General features: G+C 46.9%; 1 protein-coding gene and 1 non-coding gene across 3 annotated transcripts in view; both read left to right on the forward strand.

Moving 5' to 3' along the window:
- Positions 1-24,631, forward strand: part of LOC138981030 (regulator of G-protein signaling 12-like) — a 93,845-nt gene that overhangs the window by 1,126 nt on the left and 68,088 nt on the right. For both annotated transcript variants that reach the window (XM_070353825.1, XM_070353826.1), the window contains exons 2-4: positions 602-2,757; positions 4,820-5,077; positions 18,496-18,606. In XM_070353825.1, coding sequence (XP_070209926.1) covers positions 616-2,757; positions 4,820-5,077; positions 18,496-18,606 — 2,511 coding nt within the window. In that variant the 5' untranslated portion in view covers positions 602-615. The remainder of the gene's footprint in view (positions 1-601; positions 2,758-4,819; positions 5,078-18,495; positions 18,607-24,631) is intronic.
- On the forward strand, positions 7,276-7,394 carry LOC138983365 (5S ribosomal RNA). The gene has a single exon (XR_011461103.1). It is a non-coding gene; the product is annotated as a 5S ribosomal RNA (ribosomal RNA).

Consider the following 24,631-nt stretch of genomic DNA (forward strand, 5'->3'; position numbering starts at 1 on the left):
GGATTGATGGAATTGAATGCCAATGTACCTGGTTAAAAGTCAAGGGCGGATCAATTCACTTTGGAGGGGGGGGTTACAAAATGACTGCGAAGATACAAGTTGACGGCGCCTTTGGCGCCTAAGCCTCTAGGGGGGTCCGGGGGCATGCCCCCCCGGAAATTTTTTTTATCCAAAGAAGCAAAATAGAGCTATCTGGTGCATCCTGAGCCAATAAATTACCTCTGAAACCTCTTACCAAAATGCCATTCAGGAAGTTCTTTTGTGATCAATGTATGTTTTTTGTTGATGTATGTTCGAACTTTTTTGGGGGGTGGGGGGTGGGGGGGGGGGTTACGTAACCCGTGTAACCCCCCCCCCCCCCCAGATCTGCCCTTGAAAGTGTTAATGCAACTTCCTGATCAATGTCAAACAAAGTAGCAATTAAAGTGGAAACGGCAATGTCAAAGGTTTAATTGACAAAATGAAGCCGGTCTTTACTGAGAGTAAGACTGATAACAGTGAGTCATATCATTTGATTATACCGTTACTATACTAAGAGTAGGACTGGTATAATATGATTATACCCTTACTATACTAATTTTGCTATTCTTATTTTGTTCAGGAGCCGAATCCACAATGTATGGGCATCACATTTCCTCCCGGCGACGCAAGAAGCGGCCGATGGGGCATGGAATCAAGAATGTGCAGGTCTCCAGGGGACGCTCTGGTTATGGCTTCACCATCTCGGGGCAGCACCCTTGCGTCCTCAGCTGTATTGTGGGAGGAAGCCCCGCGGACTTGGCTGGCCTCAAGGCGGGAGACTATTTGTACTTTGTCAATGGTCTAAACGTGTCGCACGCACCCCACGATGATGTGGTGCGAATGGTGGGTCAATCCACAGGGACTCTGGACCTTCAGGTGGCGGAGAATTACAACAGCTCCGATTCATCGGAGGATGACTACCCACCAAGGAGCAAGTCAAGGTACCCGAACAGGGTGCGCTTTCGCCAGCCGCAGCAGAGCGAGGGTGTGGGTAGAGGTGGGATAGCGTCACGCCCTCTGCCTCAGAGACCTGTGGATGTGCGCGGGGGGCCCAGTAGAGTGTACAGAAATCACGTACCTGTGGGAGCAGAGTCTGATCTGTCCACCACTGTTACTTCGCCAGGGTCATCTGTCAGCGAAGAGAGGAGCCGTCACGAGTTTGCTGAGTCCATGTATGGATGGAAACGTCCTGTGTACGAAAAGATTGGACGACACTCTGCTAGCCACAGCAAGCTGACCGACAGCAGCACTACAGACATGTCGGGCGATGGACTAGCCTTTAGCATGGCCACTGTACAGAATGGACCGGTCATCTCAACAGCCAAAATCTCTGCTGCGTCGAAACGACCACCGTCCCGCAGCCAGGGTGCGTCTGCCAGCCAGTCCAACATCAACGCACCAAGCCAAGGAAGAGCAAGTGCCTCCTCAGTACCTATAGGGGCAGTAGGCGGTGGTGCTAGTGCTAGTAACGCAGGCCCAAATCCTGATTTTGCTGACAGGGACGAGGATGAAGACGCAATGCAAGTCCTGGTTGGAGATGAAGCTAAGGCTCTGGTCGGCTATATTGGCTCCATTGAGCTACCTGGAAATCTGAACAGGCCTAACCAGCGCTTGCAGCAGCTGAGAAACGCAGTCCGACGTCTACGGGTGGAGCAGAAGATCCACACCTTGGTCTTGATGCAGGTAGACCCCTCAGGTGTGCGACTGTCCAACGCCATGGGGGGAACCATTGCCCATTACACAGTGGACAAGCTGGCTTTCAGCGGCATCTGTCCTGACGACAAACGCTTCTTTGGGATCGTCACCTTGAACAGCGTGTCTGATGACGTGAGCGAGATCAGCGGCCATGCGGATGGCTCTCCAAGCAGCTCCTGTCATGTGTTCATGGTGGATCCAGACATGTGCTCTCATGTGCTCCACAGCCACAAAGCCAAGGCCTTCAACCTGGTCTGCACACCAGGACCTGGCGCTCAACGCTGCATGGAGTTCCCACATTCCCCAACCCACCTCATCCTCTGTATCGCCAACCTCTATCGCGACAGACCACGCAGCAAACTCGACAGCGACATCATCCAGTCTCACGCGTTTGCAGATCCCTCGCGTCCTGCACAGCGCAGCAGCAGCAACAGCAGTAACAGCGACAGTGGTCTGGGCAATGGTGGTCGTGAGGAACAACCTAACGTCCAGGTGTGCGTTGTAGACATGCAAGTTGAAGCCGCTGCCAGCAACAACAACATCAACGTAAGAGCCAGGAATTGCATTACCCCCAACGTTGTCCCCAGTCGCAGCCTCGGTTCCCTACATCCGCACAATCTGTCTCCCGGGGTGCACTCCCTTGCCACCCCACGAGGTCTTCAGCGCCCCATGTCTGCCTTTGAGGTCAGACGAGGTCTCAACAACTCTTCCAGCAGTGAGGAGTGGATGGGTCAAGGTCGTGTTGACAAGCTGACCCCTAGAGCCATGCCAGACCCAGCCACTGGACACCTCCCTCGGGCCACATCCACAGATGGGTTAGAGCGCAATCCCAGCCCTGAGAATCTGCGGCAGAGCATGCAGCGTTTGCTGCAGGCCAGACAGCAGCAGCTGCAACAGGAGCAGGCAATCAGCAGCGACAGCGAGTCCCAGGTGTCCAGCAGCGTTCATCACCGTGGCAACCATGAGCCTTTCTCTGCTCGCTCTGCCTTCCAGGTGCCGCGTCCTGTGTCGGCGCCACTTAGGTCTCGAGGCCGCGCACAGGTCAGTTTTTTTTATGTGATTTTATTCTTTGTTCTTACTATACGTATGTTGTATTTATTATGGTAATGTAATTTTGTAACGCTGATACGTTAATTGACTAGCGAAGCTATGTTTCAAACTTGTCAGAACAGAACTTGTGATTCTAGATTAAGATTATTATGAGTATGACAATAACATTGACAACAGTGATGTGAACTTCTTCTTTTTCAAATTTTTTTTTCCTAACATAGTAAATATGTAGACTTTCAACAAACTATTTTTCTTCAAATAAAAGTAGATTTTAGATAAACTTTTGAAGGCACAGTTAAATGTGTGAAGAATTAAGGAGGAATTCTTGTTAAATTTGAGTTAGTGGTAGAGAGTACTTTAGTCTTGTCTGCATCACCCTTCTTCGAAGAGTTGTGTCCCTTGCATCCATAACTTGAGCTCTGATGTTTAGCACAGTCTGCACAGTTTAAACTTCTGTCAACTGAAGTTACTTCCCTTGAACAGCCAGACAAAGAGCTCTTTATGTTTTTTCTGATGATACTGAAATCGAATCAACTCATTGCTGAAAGGTTCTAATCTAACACTGTAACAGTTGGCTGAAAAAATTATACCTGGCCATTGGTGGTGATACTTGTATTGGTAATATGAAATCATGACTGAATGACAAACATTAAACAACAACGACTGTACAAACCAAGACTTCTCCAGGGGCTCACATCCACATCCACATCCACGGCCACGGCGGACATCGGACATACACGGATATTTTTTCCAAATGTCCTATACATTTTTCATGCAAGAGGACATATTATATGTCCTATTGTTTTTGTCACAAAGTGGTCATTGTCCGATTATGCTTCATTTGATCCTGACATTGTCGGTATTTTCCAATTTACAGTAGTTGGATTTGTTATTTTATCAATGTTTTGCGAAGCGATGTGTCTCTCCAAGCAGACAAAACTTGGGGAGACTCTATGTGCTTTTTATAGAGAAGAGCTTTCAAGGGTCCCAACTCTGAATGCTCCAAGCCGGTTGACAGTTGCCTCCCTTCGTGGGATTTTTCCCGACAAAAGCAACATGCCGCCAAAATAAAAATTGGTGCCAGAAAAAGGCCAGAAGCGTTTGTACTTCAAATCTCTGCCCTCATCAGCGGCATGTACCACTGAAACTTGTGGAAAGGTTGCGGAAATGTTGGCATCCAGCAAGCTCATGCTCTTCAGCGAGAGAAAGGAACAATCACAGTAATTGTCGTCATTATAGCTCAGAGACAGAACAACACGTTTTTATTACTTTGATTTGTTCTGTTACCTTTTTGCCAAGAAAATTATTTTATTTGTTCTGTTAAATTTGTCACAAGAAACTAGTCAAGTTTAAATTTACGTTATGTTGCGGAAAAAAAAGTCCTATTGAATTATTTTTGTTCAGGACAATTGTCCTATCACTTTTGCATTGTCCAGGACATTTGTCAGATGCCGCCTTTCATGGATGTGAGTCCCTGCTTCTCTTTTTGTCCCTGTATTCCAAAGTGACATCTCTGATGTCATGATAAAAAAATGTTGGAGAAGACATCATATTCATACTCATGTAAAGTGTGACGTTCAGCAAGACATTGTTATGATCGTGTGACTTCTCCCAGGAACTAAGGGAGAATTCTAAAAACAAAGTCTGTCTCGGTGATTTTGTCTTATCAGCTGATAAAAATGAACCGTAAGGTCACCGTAAGGTCACCACCAGGCTGTGCAGGTATCAGTGTTAGATGTCATTAAACAGAACTTAACTCAGAACTTCTAAAATGGAAGTCTGTCTCACTCTGTGATTTTCTCTTATCAGCAGAAAAAAAGAAACCCTAAGGTTACCGCCAACCTGTGCATGTATAGATCTATCAGTTGGATGTCAATAAAGTTAAACAGAACTTAACTCAGAACTTCTAAAATCGAAGTCTGTCTCGGTGATTTTGTCTTATCAGCAGAAGAAAAAGAACCGTAAGGTCACCGCCATGCCGTGCCAGATCAGTGTCAGATCTATGTCATTAACAGAGCTTAACTAATAAGATACTGTCTGTCTTTGTCTGCAGGCTGAAACGGTTGACATGGGCTTTGGCAAGCTGAGTCCCCGAGCTCTCCAGCAGCCCGGCAGTGTTATCCGCTCTCCCTCTGCCCCGCCTATCCCATACTTCCCGCACCAAGACTCTGATGAGGATGACGACGATACAGAAAGCGAGGATGATCCTTTCGTCAGAACCATCATCTCTCAGTTCAACAGGGACAGAGTGCTGGACTTTGGTGAAGAGAATCCTCGTCGCTACTCTGAGGGATACGCACTGAGCAAACAGGTGAGTTGAAATTGAAAAGGTTGTTGTTAGAATCCCTGTCAGTTCAAGTGTCAGTTCAGAAAGCTGTTGCAAGGTAAGCTTACCAAACGTTACATAGCGAATCATGATAGTGCGTAAACAGCAAACAGTACAATCAAAGAGAGAATCGAGTCTGGAATGAAACGCGATACAGACCTAGCATTCAAAAACTGTCTTTCAAGTTCAAGGAAGTTGTTGCAAGGTAAGACTTACTAAATTGTACAGACAAAACCATGACAGTGCATGTTTTGAATCTGAGGAAAAAATCGTGATCATTTTGACTTTGAGAACAGATTCATTCCGTTTCCTTATATCTGCATGTTCAAGTAAATGATGGACAGTTTTTTTCGGGCAGAGTAAACTTAACTTGAGACTCTACTGCAAGTCTTGAAATTCACATAAATCGAACCACGAACAATTAAAGACATCCAAACATTACAGGCACTTTAGATTGACTCATTTCACTAGAGGTGACTGCCTAGCACTGTGTTTGACATCCGTGTCTGCTGAAATAAAAAGAAATTAAAACAGTAGGTGACGTTATCAGAGTGGGAGACACTAGATCTGTCTCTGTACTTACCGGGATATGGCTGCCAGATCGACACTGCGCTTTCGACAGCTCTTCCTCGCGTGGACATTGGAAAAACGCTGTGCAGATCAAATTGTAGGAAATCTCCCTTTGGTAGCTTCTTTATTTACTTTTCTGGAGCTTAGAAACCGAACAACATGAAGTCGTCTTCCCCGAATCGGCGAATGCAGAAGTGAGAACTGGAGAAGTGAATCTATACCACAATCCTTTGTGCGACCCCTGACCTGGTCTTGACACCTGACCTGGTCTACATGCCACACACGACAGAAACCAGTCAACTGCTTGTACCCCTTCAAAACCCCACACCACCCGTTTTCTTTGGATGCACGCTTTAACTACACACATGCCGACACAATGTTGATCATTGCTTCAATATTTTGAAGATGGTGCTTGAAAAATAACCAGGTGAAATGAGTATTTCGGTGTTTAGTCAAATGTTAAAGTTTCTACCACAGACATACACACGCACACACACACACACACACACACACACACACACACACGCACAGACAGACAAAGTTACGATCGCATAGGCTACACTTACGTGAGCCAAAAACCGTATTGTTTATCCTGAGACAAGGTATTGGGAGTAGGTTAGTCAATATAACACTTACCTCGACAGTACTATTCTTGCACATTATCTATTATAGGCCGAAAAAAAAAATTGGACAAAACGCTGAGTGGGTACAATTATCTCCCATAACCATGCGCCACCGTGGATCCCAAGCACTGTCCGAGTGCTTCCCCCTTACAGGATGTAGGTGGCGCGTCCTCTTTCTTTTTTCGCGCGTGTCAGACCGGCTGTGTTTCTGCTACGCTCCCGGATTATTTTGGACTAAGAGGCTTCTTTTCTGTGTGGACTATCACCTGTTGGATTATTGTGTGTTATTCCACTTCTGGCTTGAGGCTACGTTGTGTTTCCTTCAACTTGTGCCTCCGTTTTTGTGTGGCGGACTCGGCGTGCCTCCCGTCCTACTTCGTGGTGACCGGTCGTCTGCTTCTCGTTTCGCCGCATTCACTTGAGTATTGACCTAAATTTTCTTTGAATTTTGTTAATTCTCGGTCTTTAAGGGTACGTACAGGGCGAGGTAGGATGTCTCGTCCTGTTTTGGGCTCTGGTTCTACGGAACCAGAGTCTGCCGGGGGCAACCCTTCTCCGGGCGCCCAGCGTCATGTTTTACGCACGGAGAAGGGGACCTTTCGGCGCTCCGACTCTCCCTCCCCAAACGCTTTGCGTTTGCGGCGAGGGAGGGCGGAGAAAGCCTGTTTGAGCAAGCTCAATGCGAGCTTGCTCAAACAGGCTGGGCTTGAGCCTGGGACTTCGGGCGGGGCTGCGCCGTCGAAGGTTCGGGGAAGGTCGAGGGGAAAGAAAAAGCTTCTTTCTCCTTCTCCTTCAGTGGAACAGGCTTCCCCCCCTTCGACGCCGTTGTCCGGCCCTCAGTCTCAGGCTTCAGCTCCTCCCGGTTTCAAGCCTGGGGGGAAGGTTTCCTTCTCCTCCCTGGCTCGAATCCGGGGGCAGGTCGATTCTCAACCCTCTTTGGGGGTTGGTGAATCCGATCTAGGGGCTACTGGAGAGACTCAGGTTTTGACAGCCAACGGCCATACCACGTTGAAAACACCGGTTCTCGTCCGACCACCGAAGTTAAGCAACGTCGGGCCCGGTTAGTACTTGGATGGGTGACCGCCTGGGAACACCGGGTGCAGTTGGCATTAAAATCTTCCTTTTCCGGTGCCTCTCCTGTGCCCTCCTCGGTTTTCACCGCTGTGGAAGCCAGGAGGGACACGGGTCCTCCTCTGAACTCCCTCGCTGGGTCGTCTGCTGCTGTTTCGACAGTAGTTTCGGCCTCCTGGGGGGGGAGATCGGAGGAGATGACGGGGTCTCTGAATTCCCTCCCCGCTGGGGTTGGGATGCGAATTGACCCCGTTCAGGGCGGTCCTGTGGGGGCAGGGGTTTCAGGCTTCGTGCCTACGACCACTGCTACTACGGTTCCCTCTGACGTCCGTGTGACTGGTGGCTGTCCCTCTTGATAAGACGCTCCGGCCGACTAGTTACTGGACGTGGAGGTGTTCGACAGAACGTGGTACTTCTGTCGAATGGTCAGGGCGACGGGAACATTGTTTCTGTTGCTCAGACCGACACCTCCGACCGGACCGTCTTGACCCCACGCCATTCCTTAGCGTCTGGTGTTCGGGTGACGGATGGTCCGGACCAAGGGTCCGGAACGTTCCAGGCTTACGGGTCGGGATCGAACCGGACCCACGGGTCCCGACTGGACTTGACCTCAGGGTTTGGTCCGGACGGGACCCATGGTACGGGACCGTACCGGACCTTAGGGTCCGGTGCGGGACAGTACCTCTGGCCCTTGCCGGACCCCCGGACCTACGGGTCCGGATGGTACGGTACGGGACCAGTGGTTCGGTCGGGACCGGACCACCCGACCACCTCTGTTGGTCTGGGTGGTCTGGCACCGAACCGGAACACACCGGACCACCGGACCTACGGGTCCGGATGGTACGGTACCGGACCAGTGGTCCGGTCGGGACCGGACCACTCGACCACCTCTGTTGGTCCGGGTGGTCTGGCACCGAACCGGACCATGCCGGACCTACGGGCCCGGATGGTACGGTATGTCCACGTCCGGACCGAGCCACCCGAACACTTCTGTGGGTACGGATGGTTCGGTACCGAACGGGACCTCCGGATGCTACGGGACCGGACCGAACCTACGGGTTCGGATGGTCCGGTATCGGACCAGTGGTCCGGTCCGAGCCGGACCACCCGACCACCTCTGTTGGTCCGGATGGTCTGTCACCGAACCGGACCATACCGGACCACCGGACTTACGGGTCCGGATGGTACGGTGTGTCCACGTCCGGACCGAACTACGGGTCCGGATGGTACGGTAGGTCCACGTCCGGACCGAACCACCCGAACACTTCTGTGGGTACGGATGGTTCGGTGCCGTACGGGACCTCCGGATGGTACGGGACCGGACCACAGGACCGGAACACCGGACCACCCTACCGGATCGGTCCGGACCACCCGACCACCTCTGTTGGTTCGGATGGTCTGGCACCGAACCGGACCTACGGGTCCGGATGGTACGGTATGTCCACGTCCGGACCGAGCCACCCGAACACTTCTGTGGGTACGGGTGGTTCGGTGCCGAACGGGACCTCCGGATGGTGCGGGACCGGACCACCTCTGTTGGTCCGGATGGTCTGGCACCGAACCGGACCATACCGGACCACCGGACTTACGGGTCCGGATGGTACGGTGTGTCCACGTCCGGACCGAACCACCCGAACACTTCTGTGGGTACGGATGGTTCGGTGCCGAACGGGACCTCCGGATGGTACGGGACCGGACCGGAACACCGGACCACCCTACCGGACCGGTCCGGACCACCCGACCACCTCTGTTGGTCCGGATGGTCTGGCACCGAACCGGACCTACGGGTCCGGATGGTACGGTATGTCCACGCCCGGACCGAACCACCCGAACACTTCTGTGCGTACGGATGGTTCGGTGCCGAACAGGACCTCCGGATGGTACCGGACCTACGGGTCCGGACCTACGGGTCCGGACCTACGGGTCCGGATGGTCCGGTGCCGGACCACCCGACCACCTCTGTTGGTCTGGATGGTCTGGCACCGAACCGGACCATACCGGACCACCGGACCTACGGGTCCGGATGGTACGGTATGTCCACGTCCGGACCTAACCACCCGAACACTTCTGTGGGTACGATGGTTCGGTGCCGAACGGGACCTCCGGATGGTACGGCACCGGACCGGAACACCGGACCACCCTACCGGACCGGATCGGCACCCCCGACCGGACCGGACCATTTCTTTTCTGATCAGACCCGATGGGTTCCTGTTCAGTCTATAAATGGCGGGGGTTCGTTGGCTGGGCTGACCCAACAGTCGCAGGGTTGTTGTTTTTCTCCCCCTTCGGCTGCTGGAGACGTTTCGTCTTTGGGGCAGGGGTCTTCGCGGCCTCTTGCTTCTGTGGGCGTTTCTTCACAGCCTGCTTCACCGCTTTCGGCTCTTCCCCCTCAAGCTCCCTACACTCCTGCTTTTGAGGAGTTGTCGGGAAGTGAAGAGGAGAGTGAGTCGGAGGACGATAGGGAGGAGGATCAGGGTCGCCCTGAGGTTAACACTGATCCTCTACCCTTGCCGGTTTCTGATGGAACTTCCGAAGCTATGCTTCGTACTTTCCAACAGTACATGACAGACATCACGCGGCGTCTTGACGTCACGGATGCCTCTCTTAAGCGTCTGTCGTCTAGTGTTGACACACAGGACGTGGACCCGGGGTCTGAGGACGAGAGGCAGGAGGCTCGTCCTCGCACAGCTAGAAGGACGTTTGAACAGTTTCAGGACGTCCTTCCCTGAGACGCCCTCTCGTCCTTTGAGTCCGCTTCGGCCCGGGCACGGGAGGCTCACGCCGCGTCTGCCGGCGGCTCGTTTTATGAACGATCCGTCCGCCGGCAATTCGCGTTCCACCCTAGTCTTAGTGCCACGGTGGAAGCGGCAGCACATCGCCTGAGGAGTACAGATTCACGTGCAAACGCGACTTATGTTCCTCGGGAGGACGCGGGTTCAGTGCCATGCTTTCCTTCGGGAGGCGCACCTCCACTGTTTCCTCGTGTCCAATCTGTTTCGTCCCTCCCTTTTCCCTTTGACTCTCGAACTCTCCCTTTCCAGACTTCGAGTGTTTAGGGTGGGGCTGACGGTGATGTGTTCGTTGGGGAGGTGCCTTCGGTCAAGAAGGTGGAACTGAGCTCTGCTTCGTTCCACAATCTTGAGGCCACCGTTTCTTCCACAGTCGAGGCCCAATCACAGGCCTTGACATGGATGAGCACGCTGTCCACACTGTTGGACCCTCCCGATCGGGCAGAGTCCGATTCCACTCGGGTCCTTGACACGGTTCGAGTGGATCGGGCTTTGCATGCCGTGCGATCGTGCGTGACGTCTGCGGCAGAATTGGCCATTGGAACACGGGTCCACTTTATTGGCCCTGTTCCGTGATCATTTTCTGCCTACTTCTATAGTGCCTCCGGATATGAGGAAGAGTCTGAGGAACACGTTTCCTCAGCCTTCTTCCCTCTTTCATCCGGACACTGTTCGTTCTGTGGTGGAGTCCACACGCCAGAGGAACACTGATTCTCTGATGGTTGGCCTCGCTGCTTCGGCGACGGCGGCGGGGAGTTAGAGAAGTGCTACAGTCACCTCCAGCTCCCAGCCTCAGAAGAAGAAGAAGAAGAAGAAGCCAGTTTCACTGCCTCCTTCTTCCTCCTCTTAGGCGCCTGTTGCGTTCCCAAGCAAGACGAAGGGTGCTCAGACAGGTAAGGGGAAGCAGCACCACCAGGGGGGGTGGTCGCAAGCCTGCGCCTGCCCGCCAGCAGAATTTTCAGTGAGTCCCGGCCCTACGTTGACGCCCCCTCAAGTTGCCCCTCTTTCGTCCGTCGGTTCCCTTTTTCGGGCCCGCGGCATGTGGGGCAGACTGGTCTCCAACCAGTTTTTCTTGAGGGTGGTGTGGTCGGGGTTTTCTCTACCGCTGTCGTCACAACCTCCATTGTCCGCTCTACCCTGGACGTTCCCCCCTCCTCGAGACCCTGCCAGATGGCAGGCTCTTCAGGACGAGGTGAACTCGTTGGTCGAGAAGAAGGCGGTCTACCCCCTTTCTCAGCCTTCTCCGGGGTTCTGCTCCCTCCTGTTCACCGTCCCCAAAAAGGACGGCCGGTTCAGGCCGGTGTTGGACCTCTCCACCTTGGACTTGTACCTTCACAGGTGCAAGTTCAAGATGGAAACCCCTTCGTCGGTCCGGTTGGCCATCCGGCCAAACGATTGGGCCATGTCTGGGACCTCCAGGATGCTTACTTCCACATCCTGGTGGCCCCGGGGTACCGACATCTGCTCCGGTTCGTTTGGGAGGGCACAGTGTTCGAGTTTCGGGCCCTCCCATTCGGCCTGTCCTTGGCCCCTCTGATTTTCAACGGGGACAACAACACCACATGCTTAGCTTACCTTCGCCATCAGGGGGGCACCAATTCTCGGTCCCTCTCCCTGTTGGCGGAGGAGATTCTGCTCTGGTGCCAGACCAATCAGGTCCGGATGTCAGTCCAGTTCGTTCCGGGGAAACTGAACGCCCTGGCCGACATTCTCAGTCGGGGCGATCAGGTTCTCTCCACAGAATGGACCATCGCTCACAACGTTCTACAGCGTCTGTGGGCAAGGTGGGACCGTCCTCTGATCGATCTGTTCGCAACTCGATTCAGCGCTCGGCTTCCCAGGTACGTCAGCCCCTTTCGAGACATGAATGCGTTCCACTTGGACGCATTCACTCTCTTGTGGAGGCTCCTCGATGCTTACGCCTATCCCCCGACATCTCTGATTCCGAGGGTGCTGGCAAAATATCTGCAGGAACGACCAAGACTGATTTTGGTCGCGCCTTACTGGCCAACAGCTCCGTGGTTTCCAGATCTTCGCGGTCTCACCCACGTAGACCCTCTACCTCTGGATCTGGACGGGGGAGGTCTGCTCCAGCCTCGATCATGCCTCCCTCATCCATGTCCAGAGAGTCTGTGCTTGACCGCATGGCTCTTGTGCGCTCCAAACTGCTTGCACTAGGATTGCACAAGAGTTCAGTAGAGTTTTCCTTGAACGCTAAGAGGCGATCAACTAATCAGCTCTACGACTTACGCTGGAGAGCTTGGGCCACCTTCGCTTTGTTTCTTGGGTATATTTTCTTTTACGGTAGTACTGTTCGAAAATTGCCTGGGTATCTTAATCCTTGGATTTAAGTGATTTTGATTAAGGAGTTTAATACTCTACATATCACCCTCACACCACTCTGGTATTCTGTGCAAGAATAGTACTGTCGAGGTAAGTGTTATATTGACTGTAAGGCTTCTTTTTAAGCCTACTGTCTATATGATACTTACCGAGACAGTACTATTAGAGTTTCCCTCCCGCCTCCCCTCTTGATATGTTATGGGCTTTTTGAGGGTCTGCAGCTCATAAAGAAAGAGGACGCGCCACCTACATCCTGTAAGGGGGAAGCACTCGGACAGTGCTTGGGATCCACGGTGGCGCATGGTTATGGGAGATAATTGTACCCACTCAGCGTTTTGTCCAATTTTTTTTTCGGCCTATAATAGATAATGTGCAAGAATAGTACTGTCTCGGTAAGTATCATATAGACAGTAGGCTTAAAAAGAAGCCTTACACTTAACACAATTGTGCCTGTGATGTTTTAGTGTGTGTAACGCACTCAACACTGTTCCTAAAAAAACAAACTCCAATTCAAAACAATAAACGCAGACATCATTTTCTGTTTACTTGATTCATTCCTTACTTTGTTCCAGCAAGATTTAAATAATGTTCAAGATAACTGTACAAACTATTTGAGTGTGTTACCTCTCACGATGTGCGAGTGGTGTGAGTAACACACACGACGTAAAAAAACATATCTTTCTTTTTCCTGTCATTTATTTCATTAAAATGGCATGAAAACAAAGCACAAGGTGAACTGTATGGAAAGACAATAGAAAAGGCCAGAAAAAACACATGCAATGACATGAAAGCTGAATAACTTGGGAAATTGGTTGAATCGTCTCAAACAGATGTCTTTAAAAATCAAAATAAAGAAAAATCTTTGTCCTAAAAAATGCAAATTTTATCAAAACAAATCACAATAACACTTCTAACTTTCAGATGGAAAAAAAGGAAGTAAGTTGTTATTTAGTGAAAATAACAGTGTTTCAAACTGCAGGTGAGTGTGTTACAGACAACGAAAAACCAGTGGTTCTTACCTTGGCCGTTATCTTCGATGTCCTCCATGCCACACTGAGTTCTGAGTTCGAGACACTGAATGCAACTTGGTAGCAGACGATAGAACAGTTGTTTCCACCGGAGGAAGTCAGGAACATGTCGATAAATATCTTTGATTTACGTTGTTACTTTTCGCGGTAACACGATAGTACACAACAACGCACTTAAGACTTATTTTCATTGCTTTGTCTTCTGTGTTTGTGCATATTTTTTTTTTTTAGTAGTAGATTGTTCTTTCTTGTCCAAGTTTATCGCTTAGTTCAACGTCTGTCATCATTATTAAAAGCGCGGCAAAAGCCAAAACTGCCTACGTGACTCCTAACACGAAAAGTAACACACTGGCCGTTGGAGTCTAAACTTGATCTCAGCCGACTGTTGGGGTGAAGTACAGGTTATCGTGCAGTATGTAAACAATAACCAACACCTTCTCTTTCCATCTCCATCAAGTTTTTATCCAAGCAGTGTGTGTAGGACGCGCAAATACGACGTTTCGACACCAAGTAAAAAAAGTGTCCCAACTTCCGGCCCGAAAATCGACGTAAATTCACTGTACGATTGCGCCTTGCTCGAAAACAAAGTCATCAAACCTTTCGGTTTCTACCAGAATAGTAACTTTATTCATTTCTGCACCCAGTGTCAGTACTTTCAAAGGTAGAATAAACCATAACTGAGCGTGTGGGACGTTTGAATGGGGTAAGGGTGGAGTTCGACGCCATTTCTGAGCCGTGACCATATTTGAACACACACACACACACACACACACACACACACACACACACACACACACACACACACACACACACACATACACACACACACACACTAACAAATGTAACACGACATTGCGGCAGGCTGGGGTGTGGCGGGCTGGGATGCGGCAGGGTGGGATACGGCAGGCTGGAATGCGACAGGTTGGGATGACACCGTACAAAATGCCGCGGAAAAAATTAGAACTTAACGATGCTTCGGCGGATGATGACAAAACTTTGGTTGTTTTTTCCTTGGCATTTTTTTGGACTGTCTTTTTTTTAGTAATAAAGATCGTTCTTTCCGTCGTTTGTTCGTTCGTTCCCTCCCTCCTACTTCTCGCTTCACCCACATCCCCCCCCCCCCCCCCCCCCCCCCCCCCCCCGCCCTACGCCCACTGTCACGTTTGACCGGTCCTTTTTTTCTTCGAAGACGCTCCGATCTTTACTTCTTTTCTGTCACTCACGGTCCTAATCGGTTCGTCGATTGTTAGTCAGTGTCGATCGACACAAAGAATTCTTTGTGTCCTTTCTTTGGGCAATAGATGAAAGAAAGTGCGCCGTGCGCGCGGATGTGTCAGCCACTAATTGCCCTGGACCCCCAAGGTATCGTTTTCGGCAGGTGACATACTGTTTTGTCCGAGGGAACAAAAGCGTGATGTATGCCCGCAGTCTTCTGTCTTTGTCATATCCGGCCGGTCAGAGCTGTCCGAGCCCAAGCTGGTGTAACGAACGGTATTGTAGTTCGGTAATGACGGGGGGGTTGTATGGAGGTACGCGCTTGTTGGACACCTGCGGTTATTATCTGGACAAGACACAAGGGGGGGGGGGGGGGGGGGGGGGGGGAGTAGAGCTTTGAACGGTTTCAAAACTTTAAAGAAAGGACAATACGTAGAGGTTACATGCCGAGTCTCAGTGATTATCAAAAATAATGGTCGAAGTTAGCGGATCATGAAAAATGCGAGCTTTAGCGAGCTTTTTCATGACCGCGAACTGAGACCATTATTTTTGATAATCACTGAGACGAGGTGTGTAACCTCTTTATTCCTCCTTTCTTCAGTTATTCAAAGAAAAGAGGAGGTTTTTTGCGAAAGTTTGATCGAATCCTATTCACTCAACCAGTCAACCTGCGCAGGCGACCGATTAATGCGCGGTTGTATAGTTCCGTGCAAATCATTCCATTCTGTTAACACTTCTTGTCAGTTTTCCTATTTTGGACTAAAATCAAGTACACAGATATGCTGTTATTCTGCTGTGGCGGCAAAGGCAGATATTGTGTGTTCTGTATATGTTTTGGTATCGCTTAGGATAATGACTGTTCTTTCGTCAAATGGGACTAGCAGACGAACTTTTGCACCCGTGTTCCAACGTTAAAAACTGTATGAAGTTCAGTTTTCTGGGGAAAATAGTGTATGAAACCGCTTTATGTTGTTTAAATTGATGAGATGTGTGCATTTGGTTGCGTGTGATCTGTTTATTAAATGAAATATTGTTGAAAACTGACCGTCGGATTGCAGTCTGTTGTCGAAGAAACTGAGTGAAAAGAAGGGGAACTACTCTTGTCGCTAGACAAAGTATGAGCCTTGCGGGAAATTGCTTGTGATGAACGTTTGAGCACGGCAAATCTAGATTCAGAAAACAACCGAACTCATGGATTTTATATGAAGATTCATGTGTTCAGGCCTGTAGTTGTTAATTTAAATGCGGTATGTTTGTATTGTTTGCTCCAGAGATGTATACTTCGTACGTTAGAGCGTTCGGAACTTTTCAGTCGCAAAAAGTAGTACCGAAACAGAACAACTTCTCAACCCATTGCACTATCGAGGATTCAGGCTGTTGCTGGGTCGTTATTTGTTTGGTTGCTGGGTCATTATCGAAAAATAACTACCCCTACAAGTTTACAGAGGTAAAGAAGCAGAGGGGGGAATACAAAAGGATAATACGAGTTTACAGGATAATAAAGGTCTCTATAATGTTTACGCTTAGGTTCTACTATCCAGACTTTTCAAGGTATAGGGGCGATGTTTCGTGTTCAAACAGGTAACACCAGGAAACTGTCGTTCGTAAATCCAAAGCGTGGGTAATAGTCAATCAATCCGTTCAGGTGTTTTGCTCTGAAATAGGGTCGGCTTTGCTTTGTATTTTTCTGTACTATGTGTCAGTATAGATCTGTTAGTTGTTTCTCGAATGCAAAGCTTGGTAGTAGGAAGTGGGGTTTTATACACGTTTTTCCCCCTGTTATTTCTTTAATTTAAAGCCTCATAGGGGACTGTTGTTAAGATGTTTTCTTCTAGCTTTCTTACCACTGTGAGGAAGAAGGGAGGGGTAATACGCATAACTAAGATCAAAGATGAAATGAGATATGCAAAAAGAAGACTGTGTTTAGCCGGTGAAGGAATTAAAGGTAACTGTGGACTGACTTGATGAATTAAATGAGAGATTCACATGTTTTTTTGCTTGTCATTCGCTGGGCGTGTGACTGGCTTTCATCAAAGAACGCATTGCTTCTATTGTTGTTCAGTTGTTGAAAGAAAGGCGTTGATTAGCTTTGAAAGATTGGCGAAGAACACACGAACGGCAAAGAACAAGTATACGGTTGGCGTACAAGTTAAAACTGAAATATTTTTGGAACAGTGTTGGACATTGTACAGTAATTTATTATAGGTGCACGACTGTGTAATCGGTATTTTTTGTGAGATACGGGATGTAATGCACTGTGCTGGAACGTTCAAATTTTTAGTATACACTAAACCGCCTGAATTTCTCTATGAGATAATAAAGTATTCTTATTCTTATTATTATTCAATGTGTCCGTATTGCACGCGACCCACTTATTTTAATTGCGACAGGCTTGAACTAACCGCCAGGGGCGAGGAATGAATAGACAATGTGCAGTCTTTTGTGTCTTGATACAGGCGGCTCTTTGTCGGCACTACCTGTCCTCGTGTGGCTCAGATTACACTGGGAAATGGAACCACCAGCGCCTACGTCATGGTTTGGGGGTTGGCTGAGCGATTTGTTTTTTCTTTCCTGAGAACAGTATATTTCCTTCCTCTGCCGTATTCGTCATCTTCAGATGTCACCTATCTTGTGTCCGATGAGTTGAATAATGTTCAACTTGAATTTTCAACTTGAAACTGCATATTGTGCTTAGCAGCAAAGCCTGTGTATATTCCAAGGGTGGTATATAATATATCCGGCGTATATCATATATATATTGACACGCAATGGCGTGATTGATTTCCAAAAAGCGACTTCTCGCACCTCTTGGTGTACTTAAAACGCCTGCTGCCTTGTGGTGTGAGACAACGGGGTCCAGGTCTTTGTTCCGGCGAAAAAGGAACCGTTAATTGTGCCCCTCCGGCGTGACAAATTGGTACCTGGCGAAGGGAGGCCGTCAGACAATTAACTTTTGTCGCGCAAGGAAGGGTTATGCCTGGGAAACTGACGGTGTCGCCGTAGTATCGCTGCCAGGAATGAGTGTGCCGCGGAAGAGTCAGATAAGAGCAACGTGAGAGGGGAGAGAGAGGGCGACCACGCGCGAGGAAAAAGAAGTTTTGATTGACCATAGATCGAGTTAAATGTGTGTGTGTGGATGTGTTTTTCTATGTGTCTGCAATGTGCGCATCACGGCATGATCAATCTTTCCAAGAACCGCGGCCGAGTGTGGCGGGTTTATCATGTTTACAAGGTATGGCTAGTATACATGTATAAAAGTCAGTAGAATGAAAGAGTTTTCATGCACACACAAACAGACAGACACTGAGACGGACTATTGTGAATGTGTGTGAGGGGGGGGGAAGGGGTGGTGGTGGAAATAGAGCTTTCTCATAACAAAGCCGCATACAATCAATTAGTAAATGGAGCACAACAAGCAAGGCTTATAGTATATACTCGTGCTCTTAAAAGCAATATGATATTTGGTTTGGCGGGCGATACGGGAACTGTAGAAGGAAAAATGAAGGAGAAAAAATCAGCAAGCGAAATACATCTGCAAAAGCAACATCAAGACAGTACAGTATTACCATCTCCTTTTTTTCGTCCATCGGTTAATTTCAGTTTTTCTTTCTGACGTTGTGCATTACAAAGTACAGCTTGATGAGGGCTAGGGGGGTGCAAGGTGAAAATCCGTTTTGTTGCATTTATCTTTGTTGAAATATCAATTTATTTTAAATTTTTCATTATTTTTTGATTGCATGTTTGTTGTTGCTGCATTGTTTCAGCGTGAGAAAGAGAGGGCGGAGGTGGGGGAGACGCAGAAATGGACCAAGACTGGTTCTTTCCGGCGCTCTCACAATGCTAACCTCAAAGCTAACATCAGCCAGTCACATGAGGTGAGTTTTTCTCAGCGCCAAAGGCCATTCATTACAGGCTGTGAATGTTGCGAACAAAGTCACTGTGAATGTTATTTTGTTTTTATTTCTTCTCGATTCTTGAGCATTTTAGGCTAACTGCCTGCGAGCCAAGTTCTTACGTAGTCAAAGCTTGCTCTTTGAATTTTTTGTTTGTTTTATTTTTGTCGTTGTTGTTGGTGGTGTAAGCATGGTGTCTGTCTGTGATTCTCTCTCTCTCTCTCTCTCTCTCTCTCTCTCTCTCTCTCTCTCTCTCTCTCTCTCTCTCTCTCTTTCTCTCTCTCTCTGTCTCTCTCTCTCTCTCTCTCTCTCTCTCTCTCTCTTTCTCTTTCTCTCTCTCTCTTTCTCTCTCCTCTTTTTGTCTCTCTCTCTCTCTCTTTGTCTCTCTCTCTTTCTCTTTTCTCTCTCTCTCTCTTTTCTCTCTCTCTCTCTTTCTCTTTCTCTCTCTCTTTCTCTCTCTCTTTCTCTTTCTCTCTCTCTCTTTCTTTCTCTTTCTCTCTTTCTCTTTCTCTTTATCTCTCTCTCTCTTTCTCTCTCTCTCTCTCTGTCTCTGTCTCTCAAATGAGATACAAGTACGTAATTCATTTATGTCTTTATGAATTAGTCAATTACACAAATATGTTCTTTATTATATGTATTATGTGGAATTTATGTTTGCGATTTTCCATCATCATCATCATCATCATCATCATCATCATCATCATCATCAACAACATCTTCATCATCATCATTTACACCATATAATCACTATTATCATTAGTGTAAACGTTGGTATCGTGTGAATTTTACCGTCGATCACTTTACATGTGTAACCTCAATTAACATGTTGCATGTTTCGCTTTCGATTTGTATGTTGCTTACTTTGTCATTTTGTTGTTAATGTTTATTTGCTTGTTTGCTTACTTGTCGATTGTTTGCTGGTTCGTTCGTTTACTTTGTTTATTTGTCATGTTGCTTTACGTGTTTATCATTTATAAGACATTTGTAAGGACCGGTTGTAAGAAAAGGCGTCGCCTTAAACCTCTATCCTTGAAAAATAAAGTTCCATCTCTCTCTCTCTCTCTCTCTCTCTCTCTCTCTCTCTCTCTCTCCTCTCTCTCTCTCTCTCTCTCTCTCTCTCTCTCTCTCGCGTGTGTGTGTGTGTGTGTAAAGTTCCATCTCAACGGAAACTCAATAGAAAAGGTTAGCGAACACAAACTGCTAGGCGTGATTATCGATGATAAGCTTAGGTGGCATTCCCACATTGAACATCTGTGTAAACGCGTTTCAAGAAATTTATTCCTACTTTCAAAACTTCAGTCAGTCATAACTTTAGACGCCCGAAAAATGTTCTACAACGCCCACATCAAACCTCACATTGATTATGCCTCTGTCATCTGGGATGGCTGTAGTGATGCATTATTCAAAACTATAAATTCTCGTCATCGTAGGTCAGCTAAACTCATTCTGCCTGACCCATCACTAACTACTGACGCAAAACTGACAGCCCTCAATATACCTCAACTTAAACAACAGCTTTTATTTAATAAATCAGTTTTCATGCACAAGATCCTACATGACCAAGCACCCGAATATCTAACTCACTTGTTTCAATCAACACCTTCTCGGTATTCCACTTTCAAGCATAATCTGGCCTGCCCGAAGCCACGCATTGACATATTTAAAACTAGTCTTTCATACTCGGGAGCTTATGTCTGGAACTCCCTACCTACATGCTTAAAATCGACCAGTAACCTTAAAACATTCAAAACACATCTGCAAAAATACATTCAAACATCACTTTAATGTAATGTGCCTGGTTGCTCAAACGTATGTGTGCCTTTTATCCTTCTGAAAATGTGCATGTATGTGTCTTGCGTCAACTTGGTGTGATAAGAATACATTCTCGTGTATTACTCCTTCTAGTATCTAAGATAGTATTACTGCATTTTATATTGGCATGGTGATTCCTTCATAATCTAAGATGGTATATATTAGGTCATGAACGGTTTTTTGTTTTTTGTTTTTTTTTTAACTTTGCTACCTGATCCTTTATTTGGTTAGTGTGTCGTGTTATGTTGGCTTGCCTTATAAGTTAGTTGATCTTCTGTGTGTGTGTGTGCGTGTGCGTGTGCGTGTGCGTGTGCGTGTATATATATATGTGTGTGTGTGTTCTGATAATGTATGGTTGTATATCTGTATATCACATGTCGATAAAAAATGATCTTATTCTTATATTACTATTATTGCGTGTGTCTGCGTTTCATCATAAAAAGTTTGTTCCTATGTATTCCCATTTCGATTATAACCATTTTGCTTAGATCAGGACTAGCTGTAAGAAAGGTCCTACGGACCTAATGCTATCTTTCCTGTAATAAAGTTCAATGTTTCAAAGTTCAATGTTTCTCTCTCTCTCTCTCTCTCTCTCTCTCTCTCTCTCTCTCTCTCTCTCTCGTGTGTGTGTGTGTGTATGTGTGTGTGCGTGCTTATGTCTCTGTGTTTGTGTGCGCATATTATGTGTGTGTGTGTGTTGTATTGAGTGCGAACGTGATTGCAGGCATGCGGCGCGCGTGTGTGTGCGAGTCGACTTTTCTTTTCCTTTGTATTATATTGACATACATACATGTACATTTCAATGTTCTATCATGCATTATGTATTCGTATAGGTAATGTTGTAATTAGTAATACTGTATGATTGTGATTGACAATTGTCCTTTTATTGTCTTTATTTTTATGTCTTAGTTTAGCAGGGACAGATTGTAAGACTAGGCGTGAGCCTAAAATCTCCATCCTTGAGTAATAAAGTTCGTTCGTTCGTTCGTTCGTTCTCTCTCTCTCTCTCTCTCTCTCTCTCTCTCTCTCTCTCTCTCTCTCTCTCTCTCTCTCTCTCTCTCTCTCTCTCTCTCTCTCCCCCTGTATCAGTGTATGTATGTCTTTGTCTGTGTCTCCCTCTGAGTCTCTCCGCTTCTGTCTTTCTATGTCTGTCTCTGTTTATGTGTGTGTATCTCTCTCGCTCTCTCGCTCTCTCTCTCTCTCTCTCTCATCCGACTCCTGGCACACAGGTCAAAGCAGAGGTTAACTTGAGTGCACGTGTGGGGTAAAGCACTTTGGTCTTCAGTCTTTGGGTTATAGCTTTCAGTGGAGAAGATGCCAACATGAAATTGCACTATGCTCTACTATTTATTGATGGCCGCCCCCTTTCTTCAATTAGCTGAGGGCGGTGAACATGTGTCGTTGTTTGCCGTTCTCATGAAACATAAGTAATCAATTTCTCCACTTGATTATATTCACAACAGGGACCTATCACTCTTCTTTGCATGTTTTTATGCCTACGGATTTTCAAATACTCTGCAACACATGTAACCCAAAATCAACATGTGCCCGCACAAACTGCAATACCGTGCCGCTTCTTTTATGAAAACATTGCTTCGGCCATGTTGATTTTAATCAACCAATTTTCTTGTCGCTTCTTTGCCGTGAGCTTAGGCTGGAGCTGTTTGGCCAGGGACCTTTCTTCCTGGGCGCTATTCCGTTATAGGGGAGGGAAGGGGGGGGGGGTGGGGGGGTTACGTCTAGCAAGGCAAGCCCAGCTGATAAAGCGGCACTTACCGACACAGGTTTGATAGAGCGGCACTTACCGACACAGGTTTAATATTAATTGAGAATGTCCGGTATCCGTTCTACCCGTTGTTGTAATGATGTAGGACAGTACTTGGCTGCAAACATACATTGTTTTAGAAGTGCAAGGAAACAGTATAGTGGTACTATGGACAAAAAGAGTATGATTATATCAAAGATATTCTACTGGAGAGGAGATGAAGACTAAATTGTTGATTTTTGTTTTGTTTTTGATCTACCGTTTCTTTATCACAAAACAAGAAACTTGTGTTATTGTAACGTTTGATTTTTAATAGAACAAGTTATTCACCAAGAAGAAAAAAAGGAACAAACAAATAACAAAGGTTAGGTATTGGAACGTTTAGTTTTCGACACAACATTACATTCACAAACTTTAACAGTTTTTTTGGTTTATGGATCGACGTTTAAGTTGCTAAATTGTACATGTATGTATACGATGTTGATGATCGCTCCATCGCGTTCTAGCTGAGGAAAATACGTTTTTTCTTTTCGCCGACTGTTTCCCATTCTGACAATGTTTAACTACAGGGAAGAAGATCGAACAAGCAAGTGAACTTTTTTTTTAATTAACATTGAAAGCGGTAAAGGGACTTACGTACAATAATAATTATAAACTGTACTTGGTCTGACACCTTTGTCATTCCTAAAACACTAAAAACCACAGCGACTTGACGGGCGGAAAACAATGTTTAATACCGAACAAACAAATGAACTGGTAATGGGGAACAGTACGTGGAATGACGTATAATAACGGGTACCCTCTTTACCGGCCGACTAATCTTTGTTTCCATCCAACACAAACACCTTTTGTCAGTCCCGGACCAATACAACCACCCTGACTTCACGGTTGAAAAACATGGCGCTTATATTAGCGGTGGTGGCATTAACTTCAAGACTTTAGAGTCACTCGGGACCACACCACACAATAAACGTCAGTTCAAGACCTTTGTTGAACATTGAGGCTTGCTGGCTGGGGGGTTATTCGGAGTCAGCACTGCGCCGATCAAAACGAAACTGCCGTTTGTTGATCTGGTGCGTCTTTGGTCCACAGCTTAGCTTACGTACTGAGCCGTTGAGAAACTAGGGCTTTGTGCGGAAGTTTTGTCCAGTACCTGACTTGTTATATATATTTATTCGCAGTGGCAACACTTACGCCGCCCGTAACTTTTCCCTTCTTTGCTTTGATTACGCCACAAAGCATTTCCCCGCCAGGGCCGCGCTCTACTTCCGGTTTGATCCGGTTTCGGCGGCCATTTTAAAGCGTGGGTCGAGTGAGGACAGACGTGTTCAACAGCTCATTAGTAGTGGTTGTGCTAATACCACCTTCTTCCACCACATTACACAATACATTTCGTTTAACTTTTTCAAAGGCTTTTGCATTTGAATACTTCCTTTTCCAGAGAAATCTGAACAAAATAGTATTCAGCTTATCGAGAACTTTAACAGGGGCAAGAAGCGCCTGCATAGCGTAAACAAATTGTGAAACTAAGAAGGACTTAATAATACACAATTTGCCGCTTATACTTAAATTCCTTCTTGACCATCTGCAAATGATTTGTTCAACTTTTTCAAGTCTTTTGGACCAATTTTCCATAATTTCAGAGGCCGGGATGTCATTTTTAAAAATAATTCCCATGATTTTAACCTGGGTATTCCATTTAATATCGCAATATTTCTCTTGACAGTTTTTACGCGATCCCAACCACATTGCTTCCGTTTTACTTTTATTTAATTTTAAGCGAGATATATTGGAGAAATCATCAATGATTTCCAAAACCGTTTCCATGTCGTTTTTATCTTGAAGTAAAACAGTTATATCATCGGCGTACATAGCCAGTTTCAGGATACGCGATGTTTGTTCTGCAAAATCTACATCTGGTAAGGCAAATCCTTTAATATTGGGGTGACTTCGGATTTTGATTGCTAATAATTCTACAGCAAGCACGAAGGCCAAAGGTGAGAGGGGACATCCCTGACGGATTCCGGAATTCACACTTATTTCTTCCGAAATCCAGCCCATATAATTTATGCAGCTCGTGGTGTTTGTCATTAGAACTTTAATCCATTTCACAAATTTTTCGCCAAAACCAAATTTTTTAAAGGACCAGACCACATAGTCTTTTGAGATGGAATCGTAGGCTCGGGCGTAGTCAAGGGCAAGTAATATACCGGGTTGATTTCTTTCATTTGCGTAATTAATGACATCATCGATTAATCTAATCAAGTTACTTGCCTTTCTTCCCTTAATAAATCCTGTCTGATCTTCCGACACGAGGTCAGAAATAACACCAGATAAGCGCTGCGATAAACATTTTGCCAGCATTTTATAATCTGTATTGGTTACAGATATAGGTCTCCAATTCTTAAGGCTATCTCTCGGCAAATCTTT

Source organism: Littorina saxatilis, linkage group LG12 (assembly GCF_037325665.1).
Source record: "Littorina saxatilis isolate snail1 linkage group LG12, US_GU_Lsax_2.0, whole genome shotgun sequence".
Classification (NCBI taxonomy): domain Eukaryota; kingdom Metazoa; phylum Mollusca; class Gastropoda; order Littorinimorpha; family Littorinidae; genus Littorina; species Littorina saxatilis.